This window comes from Phaethon lepturus, unplaced genomic scaffold (genome assembly GCF_000687285.1).
Source record: "Phaethon lepturus isolate BGI_N335 unplaced genomic scaffold, ASM68728v1 scaffold6355, whole genome shotgun sequence".
In the NCBI taxonomy this organism is placed as follows: domain Eukaryota; kingdom Metazoa; phylum Chordata; class Aves; order Phaethontiformes; family Phaethontidae; genus Phaethon; species Phaethon lepturus.
In genome coordinates this window covers 28,186-40,146 of record NW_010538274.1, presented here as the reverse complement: position 1 = coordinate 40,146, position 11,961 = coordinate 28,186, and the positions used below count along the sequence as shown (strand labels likewise).

At 35.9% G+C, this 11,961-nt stretch overlaps 1 protein-coding gene across 1 annotated transcript in view; it reads right to left on the bottom strand.

Annotated features, from left to right (window-relative positions):
* Nucleotides 1–1,566: 1,566 nt before the first annotated feature.
* Nucleotides 1,567–11,961, bottom strand: part of TBC1D15 (TBC1 domain family, member 15) — a gene marked incomplete at its 5' end in the record, with an annotated part of 28,941 nt that continues 18,546 nt past the window's right edge. Inside the window, 6 exons of the mRNA XM_010286738.1 lie at nucleotides 1,567–2,974; nucleotides 3,655–3,741; nucleotides 4,309–4,425; nucleotides 9,201–9,298; nucleotides 9,667–9,766; nucleotides 10,483–10,583. Of these exons, the coding sequence (XP_010285040.1) occupies nucleotides 2,768–2,974; nucleotides 3,655–3,741; nucleotides 4,309–4,425; nucleotides 9,201–9,298; nucleotides 9,667–9,766; nucleotides 10,483–10,583 (710 nt within the window). The remainder of the gene's footprint in view (nucleotides 2,975–3,654; nucleotides 3,742–4,308; nucleotides 4,426–9,200; nucleotides 9,299–9,666; nucleotides 9,767–10,482; nucleotides 10,584–11,961) is intronic.

Genomic DNA, 11,961 nt, shown 5'->3' with positions numbered 1-11,961 from the left:
AGCAGGAAAGAAACTACAATTAACAAATGCTGCAAGGGGCATTTGATGTTGCTCTCAGGAAGCAGAGCAAGCCTACCAACTCCAAGCCTTCCAGAGCAGCTGCCCACTGTTACTTCAGGAGCAAACTTCTCACCCTTGACATCCGAGTGCTTAATACAAAGAGGAAAGAACAATTAACACCTGTTGGAGCAGGTCCAGAGGAGGGCCACAAAAATGATCAGAGGGATGGAACACCTCTGCTATGAGGACAGGCTGAGGGAGTTGGGGTTGTTCATCCTGGAGAAGGCTCCGGGGAGACCTTATTGCAGCCTTCCAGTTCTTCAAGGGGGCTTTATAAAAAAGATGGAGACATTTTTTTAGCAGGGCCTGGATAATGGTTTTAAGCTAAAAGAGGGCAGATTCAGGCTAGATATAAGGAAGAAATTTTTCACAATGAGGGAGCTGAAATATTGGCACAGGTTGCCCGGAGGCATGGCTGATGACCCATCCCTGGAAAACATTCCAGGTCAGGTCAGACGGGGCTCTGAGCATCATCAACTAGCTACAGATGCCCCTCCTCATTGCAGGGGGGTTGGACTAGATGGCCTTTAAAGGTCACTTCCAACCCAGAGATTCTATGATTCTATGAAAAAGGCAAGGCAAACTTTACTTCAAGGCTGGTAACGTTTCTTCACAGCCAGAGCTGTAATTCTAAGAAATGACAGAATTCCACTTAAATATGCTTTTCCTAAACAATTGAATATTCATGTTCAGTCAATTATTATTTTCTTTGAGATCTTAACATGTTGCATATAATTTTTTGTGGCTGCATGTCCTGAAGAACCATGCATAGTTAACTGCCAGACTTGCCCACTGAGTTTCTCAGTTTTAGACATTTCCCTCCCCTCTTCCATAGTCTCCATAATTTTTAACAAAAACATTTTGCAAGTGAACTAGGTGCTCCAAAAATACCAAAGCTAACTTCCTTAGTGTATTTGAATGAAAGTGTTGATTATGTAAGTTCTAATGCCTTTATGTATTCTCTGCCACTTTAAATGAACTGCCAAGCAGCACAATGCTCAACAGTGAGCAAAAGCATGATGCTTCACAGTAATTTCCTGGACAGGAAATGAAAGGCTACAGCTACGCCGAGCTGTGAATCCTTGACAGTCACCGCGTAAGACTCTTCTTATTAACTGATGAGAGATAGCACATTGACAGTATTAAAAACAAAATCTATACTGATTCAGCTATCCAGTGTTTGTTCACAACTGGTGAGAGAAGTTTAATTGGGTCTCAAATTATTGTAACAACTTGATTTATCTATTGAAACCTTTTTGTATTACTTGTATTTGCTTTAGATGGCACAAATAAATAACACTTGTAAAAGTAAACTGCTCCAGAAGAACAGCAAGCTCCACCATATCCCACACATAAACCTCCTAGAGATGAAAGGCATGTTCCACGCTGTAACAAACAGATATTCCCACTACTCTTCATTACTCATAAAATATATAATAGATGGACTAACCATTGCTAGCTATCCCCTCTGTCTCATGTTCTTATATCAACAACCAGACAACTAGATTTTTTCTCTAAATATGATTTAATTAAAAACACTAAATCAGCTTTGATTTTTATTTTATATATGTACAATAGTTACCAAATAATGAATACACTCAATCAGTTATGTTAAATTTCACATAACGTCAAAGGACATCAGCATGGCATGGAATAAACTCACACTGCCTTTTGCATATACAAAAATGCATTAATATTAATTGTGATTACTATTTTGGTTTGTGGTTTGTTTTTTTTAATAACCTGCTTATTAATTCTCCAAATAATCTTGCCATAAAAACAGTGTAAGTAGTTAATTGATCAGTGAATATATTACCAAAGATAAACATTAGTAAAGTTTGCAATAAATCAATTGCAAAATTACCTCAAGTGTAGGACTGAATGTATTCACATGAAAGTTACCTTCAGTTAGAAAAGTTTTGAAAAAGAGCCCAAGTTGGAGCTGTGCATTAATTTGGTCAAACTGATTCATATGAATGAACAGTCAAGTTTATTCAGATATTGAAAATACGACTGTCCTTTTAGTATTCACAAACATTTGTGTATATAGTGTGTGTATGTGTGTAAATATATATATGCATATATAAAGTGAAGATATGTTAATGTAAAAATATACTGTTCATCCACCCCCAATTACACAAAATTCAGTATTTGGACATTCAACTGTGTAAGTATAAATGTCCATTTCAAATCTACATTCAACCAGCAACAAATACTTAGAAGTATTTTTGTAAACATCTGAGATAGGGAAAACCCATTCATTTACAAAACAATCCTTCTTTTAACACATCAGCATTTCTTCAGCTTGAAAGTTTTGTACAGCAGCTTCAGCCAGCCTATTGTGAATCCGCTCAAATCAAAGAGCTCACACTGTCTTAGATCAATACGTGTGAAAGCTCAGCAAATGCAGAATTTTCAAATTCATTCTTAATCACCATCCATTTCCAGTTCACCAGCAAAAAGAAAATGCACTTGGCTACAAAAATATTAAGGAATGTTATTGAAAACAAAAGGCTATTTTGGTAGAAGAAACTACAAAAATAGTTAAGTTGAGTCATGTTGTAAAGCTTTAATGCAAGAGCATTACAGTACAGATTTTTCTTTCCAACCTTAAAGCTTAATCAACACCAAATTTAAATATTCATCTCTCAAGTGCTTGAAAAAAACGTGCTCAGTGAAAGTCTTTCTTCAATTTAGCCAACTGCAATTACGCAGGTGTCAGGCTCTGCGTCTCAGACATCTGTTGAGTACTGTCTCTTGTTCCATTGGCAGCAATTACAGGTGTTGAGATACTCTGATATGACGACGTTGGACAACTCAACACAGCTCCACTTTCATCCTCTCCAGTATCTGAATCCGGTGTTATAGAACTGCTTTCTATCCCCAGGATCTCACTAACTGCTTGAGGCAATTCCTAAAAAGGAGCACAGGGCAAAAAGAAAAATATTAAAAATGACTGTAATTAAATGGAAAAAAAATTAACAACAAAGCCCCTGCTGGTCTGTCCCTCACCCCCAGTAAATAATCATTCGTCTGAATCTATCTGTACTGAAAGCATCTGTCTCAGCATTAGTTCCATTAAAGTTACCATTTTCTGTATCTGTTTTTTTAAAAGACAGCAAAGGGTACAGGCTCAGGAATCAATTCCTGATTAACAATATAATCTTCATGACAAAAAATAAAGTCTAAACAACTATTATAATAACACTTCACATATTGAAATTACTTTTATTGAGTGAACCATTAGTTTCTGCCTAATAAGTCTGGTATGCTTTCAGTGCAATGCACCCTTCACCTTGTTTTTCTCAAGTACACTGCACATCAAATTACTTGTACAGAGGTTATCTAGTCAGAGTTAAGAAATCACAACCAAAAGGCACAATCCAGGGAACAGTATTACTCTATAAAATTAATCACTCTTGCTTACACACTTCTAGAATGTAGGTGCTGTATAGATACAGCACAGCCTTTATCACACCCCAGCATTTATTTATTTTGCAAGTCATACATGTACACTTACAGCCAACTACACACTTTTACTGTCTATAGGAGATAGTAGAAGCTTACAGTAGATATATTAAAAAAACCCTTTACCTTGCAATTCATCATCTGCATAGAAATTGCTTCTGCTTTACAGAGTATATATTCCACATCAATTTTCATAGACAGTTCATTGATATGCTAAAAATATATTCACAAAGAATAGTAAGTGTGATAAATGGTAAATATGCTTTATTGTGAAAGACACTAATACTCTACTGCACTGCTAATAAGTATCACCTTATAAGCTTGCCCTTTAAACTATGAAATACTAAACATCTCTATTTGCTTTGACAAATGCGTACTGAAAGACGTAGTATGCAACAGCTGGCTTTCACCAGTATCTGAGATCTGCAAGAGGAATCCACGGTAATTCTAAATGTGAAAAACTATCTAGCCCTCCTAGGTACCCCCCCAGCTCACATTTTCAAAGAGATAACAAATAAGATTATAGAAGAAAAAATTAATCTTAAACATACTAAACAATAGTCTAAGGGGGAGAACCATTTGCCATCCGTTAATGATCTTGTCACTAAACACAGACATCAAATAAACCATTTCGAAAGCATGGAAGATAGACATTCAGTTCACATTTAACCCTTTGGAAGAGAGTACACACCTCTTCTTCCCTCCAACATGAAATAGGAACATACTGCATTAACTCCCCAAAGTTAATTAATATTTAAACAATGCATAAGAATTCAGTACCTTTAATATTTCATTAAAGCCATAGTGCTTGTCCATTATTTGCTGTTTTTCAGATTCTAAGATAGCACAACAAAGTAGAAGATGAAAATTCTGGCAAGGCAGTTCCGTCCACATGACCTATTATAATATGAAAACCACTTTTGAAATATTTGTGCTTCTCCTCTGAAAATAAAAACAGTTCTTGGAAAATAAGTAAGCCCTCAAGCCATGTAGCTTAACTGACAATAAGATATTTTTGAAGGCAACTAAGTATTTGTACAATTATTTGAAATTTTTGTTTTGGCCAATTAGTGACAACTGCAAGTCTGAGTCACCAAATGCTTACCTGGTTCTTTAAAACTTCTGTGTCTACCAGGTTGTCCACTGTAAGGCTATTAAGCTGCCTGAGCTTGCGGTCTTCTGAATGTGTGTATACTATCTCAGCTCATGTGAAATTCTCCTACTCAAAATTACTAACTACACAGAAGTAATTAAAACTAACAAATCATTTATGTGGCTTGGTGTGTCTGCATTAAGTGTGAATTGGTAGAAGTGTGTCATGCTCAGCAATCCCTCCAAAAGGTTCTAACGGTTATAAATAAGGTTCTAAAGTTGTTCCAAATCACCCCACTACAACAGCCTAAATACGTGGACACGCAGGTGTTGGCGGTGGGCGGTTGTTACTTTCTGACTGCAAACACATTGGCTTTTGGTCCTACAGAGGCCACAGGTAATCGTTCTCTAGTTCTCTGGGACTGAAATGTGCAACCTCAGTATTAATAGCCCACTTCACCATGTTCATGAGAGTCAAATCTTAAAAAAGCAGTATTTGAAGAGAATGTGTGTGGTGGGCAGAAAGATGGAAAACTGTTTTGACAACAAAAAAAAGGAAGGAAACAAAAAATTGTTTGCAAAAATTACTCTGACAAACAGATAAAAGGATTTAAATCAACAGATTTACTCTCAGAAGAGGCATGTAAAAAAAAGCAGGCTCATGAAGATTCAGTCTTACTTCACTAGTAAAAATTTTCTTGCTTCATTACTGATAGAACACAGCCTTAAAGCTCAACAAAAGCTTACTTGTACTAGTGATAAAAGTTCAAGTATAAGTGGCACATCAACAGAACTGCATAAAGCTAAAAGATATCCAAACAAAGTTCACCCAAACTGAAGTGCAATTCATCTTGAGTGTTTCAATTAAGATTCAATTCACCCAGTCCAGAATTACATTTCTTATCTTTTTCAGATATCCAGTATTCTGTTAAAGCACTCTCTCACTCCAGAAAAAGGGCTGGAATGTAAATACATTGATAAACAGTAACAGCCATATAAAAATGCCTATGGTCTATCAAATACAGTCTGCCTACACACTACTGTGTTGGTTTTTCTTACTCCTACTTCATAAGAAGGAAATACTGACAGCTGTACATGGATTTGGTTCAACATCAAGTTTGAACATAGAGAGCAAACTACTGCCTACACATTTCCGGTACACTCAAATTCTCATGGTATGCACACCATTAATCTACAACAACCACTGATGAAGTGTATCAGACAACGGGCTGCCTCTTGGCATTAAATCTAATCCAGACCATAGATGACTGAAACATGACAATGCAGGATACAGGGGAAATCAAACCAAAATCTGTGTAACAGTTACCTTTTCATAGACTTTAACAGACTGTTTAACTTTGATATCTATCGTTTAATGCTATCCTACTGAAATATCTACTTTAAGTAGTATTTACTTCAAGCTGTAACTTTAGTGGAAGCTGGATCTGGCTTCAACAGTGGAAAAAAAACCAAAAAACCAAAGATGGATGTTCACAGACATTCTCTCCTCTGAGGAACATGAGCAACTGTTACCAGCCGCTAATATAGCTGCAGAAAATTCCACACTTTTTGCTACCATTTTGATGTACCTTTTCAAGTCTGGAGCACAGCATGCACTTAAACTTATGTATGTAAATGCGTAACAGCAGCACCACAAAATGCTTGGAAAAGGATGAAAGAAAAACAGCATTTAAATTAAGAATATAAAAGTATACCCCTTAAGTGTGATAACTCTTTTCTTCCTATTTCTTTCTGATAAAGCTATGCAAGAAAGGACTCATTTATTCTAGCGCTACCTCAGCATCCATGAATTTTCATAACAAATACTAACATACATGTAAAGCAATTTATCACTAGGTCATTCTGGTTTATACAATGTGAGCTGTAACATAACACTGGCGGTAAGTGTGAGCTAGCTGTGTAATTTTGTTATAAAATTTTTCTTTTGGGATTCTTCTTTTTCTACCCAGTCTTCCTGTACCATGTTGGGAATGAAGCAGCTCACTGTGCAAAGGAAAGATTAAGAGCTGGCTGGAATTACAAGGTAATATTGCCTGTACCTCCACTGTGAGAGAGGGACTGAGCTGCTCTCCATTTTGGGACATCTAAGCAGTGGCTCAGTACGCTGTCTATCTGAGCTGAGTTTGAGAGACACTGCTAAAATGTACTGTAAATCATCCCACCCACAGAGAGAGCAGTTTAACCTGCATTCGTATTTCTGTAAAAAGGAGTTCATATAGCATTGCAAATAACTGCAATCACACAACGTGTCTCAACTTATCCACACGAGGTGGAACGCCACCCTTCTAGCGTGTGCACTGCCTAAGCACACCCTGCTACACCATGTAGCGATGATACAACCACCCACATTTTCTACCACAACCTGATTATCATGGCTCTTGCTCAGTAAGTGGTGGGGCTTGGTTTCAGCATCTACTCCGGCTGATAGGGACAGGTACCTCCCATCTCTAAGGTGAATGTCTAATAACCAGTCTAGTGGAGAATCTTCATTCCTTTTTTTTTTTTTTTGAGATAAAACACTGGAAAGTCATGAAGCCAGTGGCAATAGGGAAAATGTATCCTACGCTACCTTAGTGGTTCAGGCAACTCAGAGGACAGAAATGGAGGTCCAAAAGAACACCCTGAAATTCATAGATTAGACAGGAAAAAGCCCTGGAAGTCCTGGACCTTGGGACTGGAACCTCAGATGGTACCTCCCCTTCTTCCCATTCTACCCTCTGCAAGTGAATACATCATAGGTTAACATCACCTTCAAATCGGGCTCCCTCAATTCACGTGCTATTACAAAATAGCACATGAATTTTGCTCAGAGTGAAATACCGTAAAAGCAGTTCATTTCTCTCTACTGATTACAAAGGGGAAAATAATCTCCTGTGCCTACAGCTTGCCTTTGTAAATCCCACATATACACTCCACTGATACCAATGAAGCTGCATAGCTATGAATAGGAAAAAAACCCTGTTTTAAGCTGGACTTAAACTGTGACAAAGGTGACACTAACTTTTACATAAAAACGTGATGCCTTAATTACTTTGTTTTAAAAAGGAAAACAAGATATCCCTTTTCCCATTTCATATCTCCTAGAAAAATAATGAATACTTGTTGTGAACATACATTATGATGTGCTAGAAGGAACCTACAACACTATCATATATCAATAGGTTTCCATCATCCTCCCATGACAGAAAAAAATACACTGTATTTCTAACTCGTAAATTCTTCTTTTCTGTATGCACACATATACACACATTAAGGCAGAGGTGATAAAAACATGCCAGACGGGGACTATAAACTATAAATAAAAATACTGTTGTCATAAATTTCAGAAGAAAAATTAGTCTTTAAAAAAAATACTGAGAAGACAACATAACACTGAGTGGAGAAAACAAGATGATGGGTGAATTTTTTTCCCCCAAAATAATTATCATTTTATCCCTTGGAATGAAAGAATTCTTTTGGTTTCATATATTTTGGTTTCCTTATTTATGGATGTTATTCATAAACTTTTTAGTCCTCTTCAATTAAAATATCACCTCGATACTCTCTAATAGTAAATTCCACCAACTGATGATAAAAAGCTAAAAAAGATTTACTTTAGACAGTTTTAAATACTGGTCCTCCTCTTCATGTGACTCCTTTTTCATTAGTGGAAAAAGTGAATAAAAGCATCAACATTATTTTTCATTATACCAGAAACAACATTATTTTTCATTATAGTACAAATTTTATGCATCAGTGCTGTTCTTTTCATTACCCTTCTGTTCCCCAGCACAACTCTATGTGATGTTACATCCTAGAAAATACTCCTTCCATTCATCTGAACACTTATTGTCTTGTTTGGGAGTTTTCAGTGGACACTGTGCTCTTGCTAAACACATCTTAGACAATAAACCTGTACTGTTGACACGCTTCTCCATTTTCTGGGAACAAAGAATTAAAGAATTCAACAATAATGTTCAGCTTAATTATTTCATCTGATTGCAAGATCACCTAAATCAAAAAATATCTCATTAACCTGAAATTATCAGAACTTCCACATTTTGGTGTTTTACTTTATGTTATTTGGCATCATGAAGCCTTATCATGAAGATGAACTGGATCTTCTGACATCACTCTCTTTATGTTTTTGGCTAACACTAAAACTACCCTGCCAGTGCTTCATTCCACTTAATCTATGAAGTCCTACCAATATCAAGGAACTAACCAGACACACACACAAATGCCATTTCTTCTGGCATAAGCTATTTTCCATTACAAGTTAAGTGAAAGTAGTAAGTGCAGAGTATCAGTTAAGAGCCTCATCTGAAGGATCCTGTCCAAACCTTTTTGACAAAGCCAATTTATGCCCACCAGATCCTATAAGTATTTTTCCATTAACTTCCTAAGTTGTTCTTTTGACTAAAAAGACATGACATATGCTAATATGTCCTCACCTCATTGCACTGAATCAGTTCAAAAAACAGATCTTTTAGAATATTAATCACTTTGCAGAACGATACATACTTTTTATTCGAAAGCCCGAAGACTGCTGGAGTTTGTGTCATGAAGTATCATCTTACCTCCCAGAGTCGAAGAATATCTTGGAAGCTAAATTCCCTTTTAAATCTGATAAGAAGCCATCGGAAGCAAAAATAAAGGTAGCCTGAGTCTTGAGATTCTAGGAATAAGAGTGTTACATTTCATAAACACCAAATTTTGTTAAGACAACAGGGGAAAAAAAAAAAAAAAAACCACACCACACTTTACAGGTACACAATCATACCACTGGTTTTTAAGATGGTTGGCCCTTTTCCGAATCAAAGATATTTGCCAGAGGATGGCATATTTTTAAAATCAGTAACAAGATGACCCTGTTTTTCCAATAGGCATGGAACAATTATTGAAATCTTTTAGGCATTATTGGTTTACAAGTCCTCTATTCACATAATATTACTATTGGAATTATGTTTAAAGACTGGTAAGGATATCAATGCACACAGAATGCAGCAAGTTGTTTTAGTTATTGTGCATGAATAATACACCTACCTAAATAACTGCAAAATCCACTGTCTAGTAAACGAAGCAAAGTACTCAGTTGAATTAGTTGTGTCTTCATACCCTGCATCTGTTCTTCAAAATTCTGATGCTGGATGGAATAAAATATTAGCACTGTCATTTTTATTAACTCAATGATAGTTCTGAGATTTACAGCTATTTTTAGTTTTTAAAAAAGTTTTGGTTTTGCCACAGTGGTTCTCATCTTTTAGGTATTTAACATAAGAATATTTAACTGTGATTTTATCTAACGAAATATCTGCCTTTTATTGAAAGTTTTAACTAAAGCAGTGAGCTGTGTTTCATAACACTTTTGTATGTGATAAATGATATTTTAAATCAGCCTATGCTCTGTATCTCCAAGGAGCACCACTGCACTCAAACCAAAAAGACAACTTTTTTTATTCTCATACCAGTCACATATTGTTTTGTCACATGCACAATTCATAAAAGCTTCAGTTTATGAAAAGTCTAAATCACATTTAATAAATGTCAAAAGGCAAGTGTGACAGGGAACCATTATCTTAAACAAAGTCCTGCCAGAGGACTCCTGATTAATACAAATTTGTCTGTGATGGCTCTGAGTTACTTTGGAATTCCAAGGAGGCAAATTTGTTTGTATTGCACAGTAATAGTATCACAAACCCACCATAACCTGTGTCAATCAGAAAAAATATATTGACTTCAAAGATAAGATGATTGCTTTAAAAGAATGAAAAAGCCCGATGAAATTTATAAAACAAAATTTATCCCAAATGCTGTTCATAGCTTATCTGTTTATGGGGGCTAAAAAAAGTTTTATTTTACCATTTGATCCATATATGATACAAAGCACCAAAAGGCATCTACTTCATTCTCCATAACATACAAGACAGGTGAAAGCAAGTCACTCATCCCCTGGACATAACCTTGATAGAGAAAAAGAAAAAAAGGCAAACAGGAATTTAAAGTCAGCAGTTAAATAGTAATTTTTCATGTGTGCTGAATGACTGAGTGAAATGAGTATTTGCATTCCAAGTTTGTACAAATACTACAATTTTCCAACTCAACAACCAGTAAAGACATTTTTGTATTAATAACCAACATCCAGCAGATCTAACAAGATTTAGCAGCAGTTTCTGCTGGTCTAAAGAGAACATAAAACGCATTGTTTCTGTAGTTGTTAAAATAAGTAGAAACTGAGCTGACACCAAAATAGATTTTTAGAAAAAAAAATTTCCCATTTAGAGCTCAGAAGCATATATTGATATTTTTAAGAGGATTAAATATGTAACTTGCACCATCACAAATACAGACTCCTATTTATTCTCCTCTCCACCTGTAATTGGTTGCTTTCTTCAATACATTTAAAATCTTTTAATGTTTTCCCCCCTCCCCCCCCCCCCAACTGAAGATTTTAAAACAGATTTGAAGAAGAGATGTTGAGTTTCAATCCCAGGAAAACATATGGTGCAATAGCTTTTATGAAGAAAATTTCACATAACTTTTTTTTTTTTTTTCCTGGCACTGAATATGCTTTAAGGATTCCTGTATTTAGGGAAGTAGGGACTGTTCTGCTTGGGTTTTAAGTACACTAAAGCCTAACACCATCTATGTAACCAAGCAGCCAACAACAAAAAAAAGACTTCTACCTATCAAACTGCAGAAAGGGATTAACAGCAAAGCATTGCTTGCGAGATACATGAAAGAAACACATATCCAGACCTGATTCAAGGAAGTGCCTTTAGGTTTCTGTGCCCAGAAACACTGAATCAAGTTCCTATTCCCTAAAAAGCGCTCCCATGCCTTATAAGAAAAGCTTACATTTAAGTGGAGAATAAAATGCCCATTTTTAGAGTATATAATTTTTAGAAATAGCTAGAAAATTTTAGTTCTATACAAAACATTTTTAAAATGTTACACCTTTTAATGCTTCTTCCAGCTTCCTTATTTGTAATTAACAGCCCAATTAAGAAGAAGAGAGGACAAGGATTTTTAGAGCTCATTTTTCCCCTTCTAACTCTTCCAACTACCTTACCATTGATGCTCAAGTCAGCTTATCTACTGCCCTATTGCTGCTGACCTCCCTAAGTAAGGGAGAACACGATTAATGTGTATGTCTATCATCAATGGTTGGTTCAACATGACATGACATTTCTCAGACTCCAGTTCAGCTAATTCCACTTCTTAACAATGTAATTATAACTGAAAAACTGAACAGAGGATTGGAGTCAATGACTGTGAAAATATGGAGCAGGCATGAAGAAAAATAGAGCGGGAAACAGAAAACAGGTAAATAATTAAAAG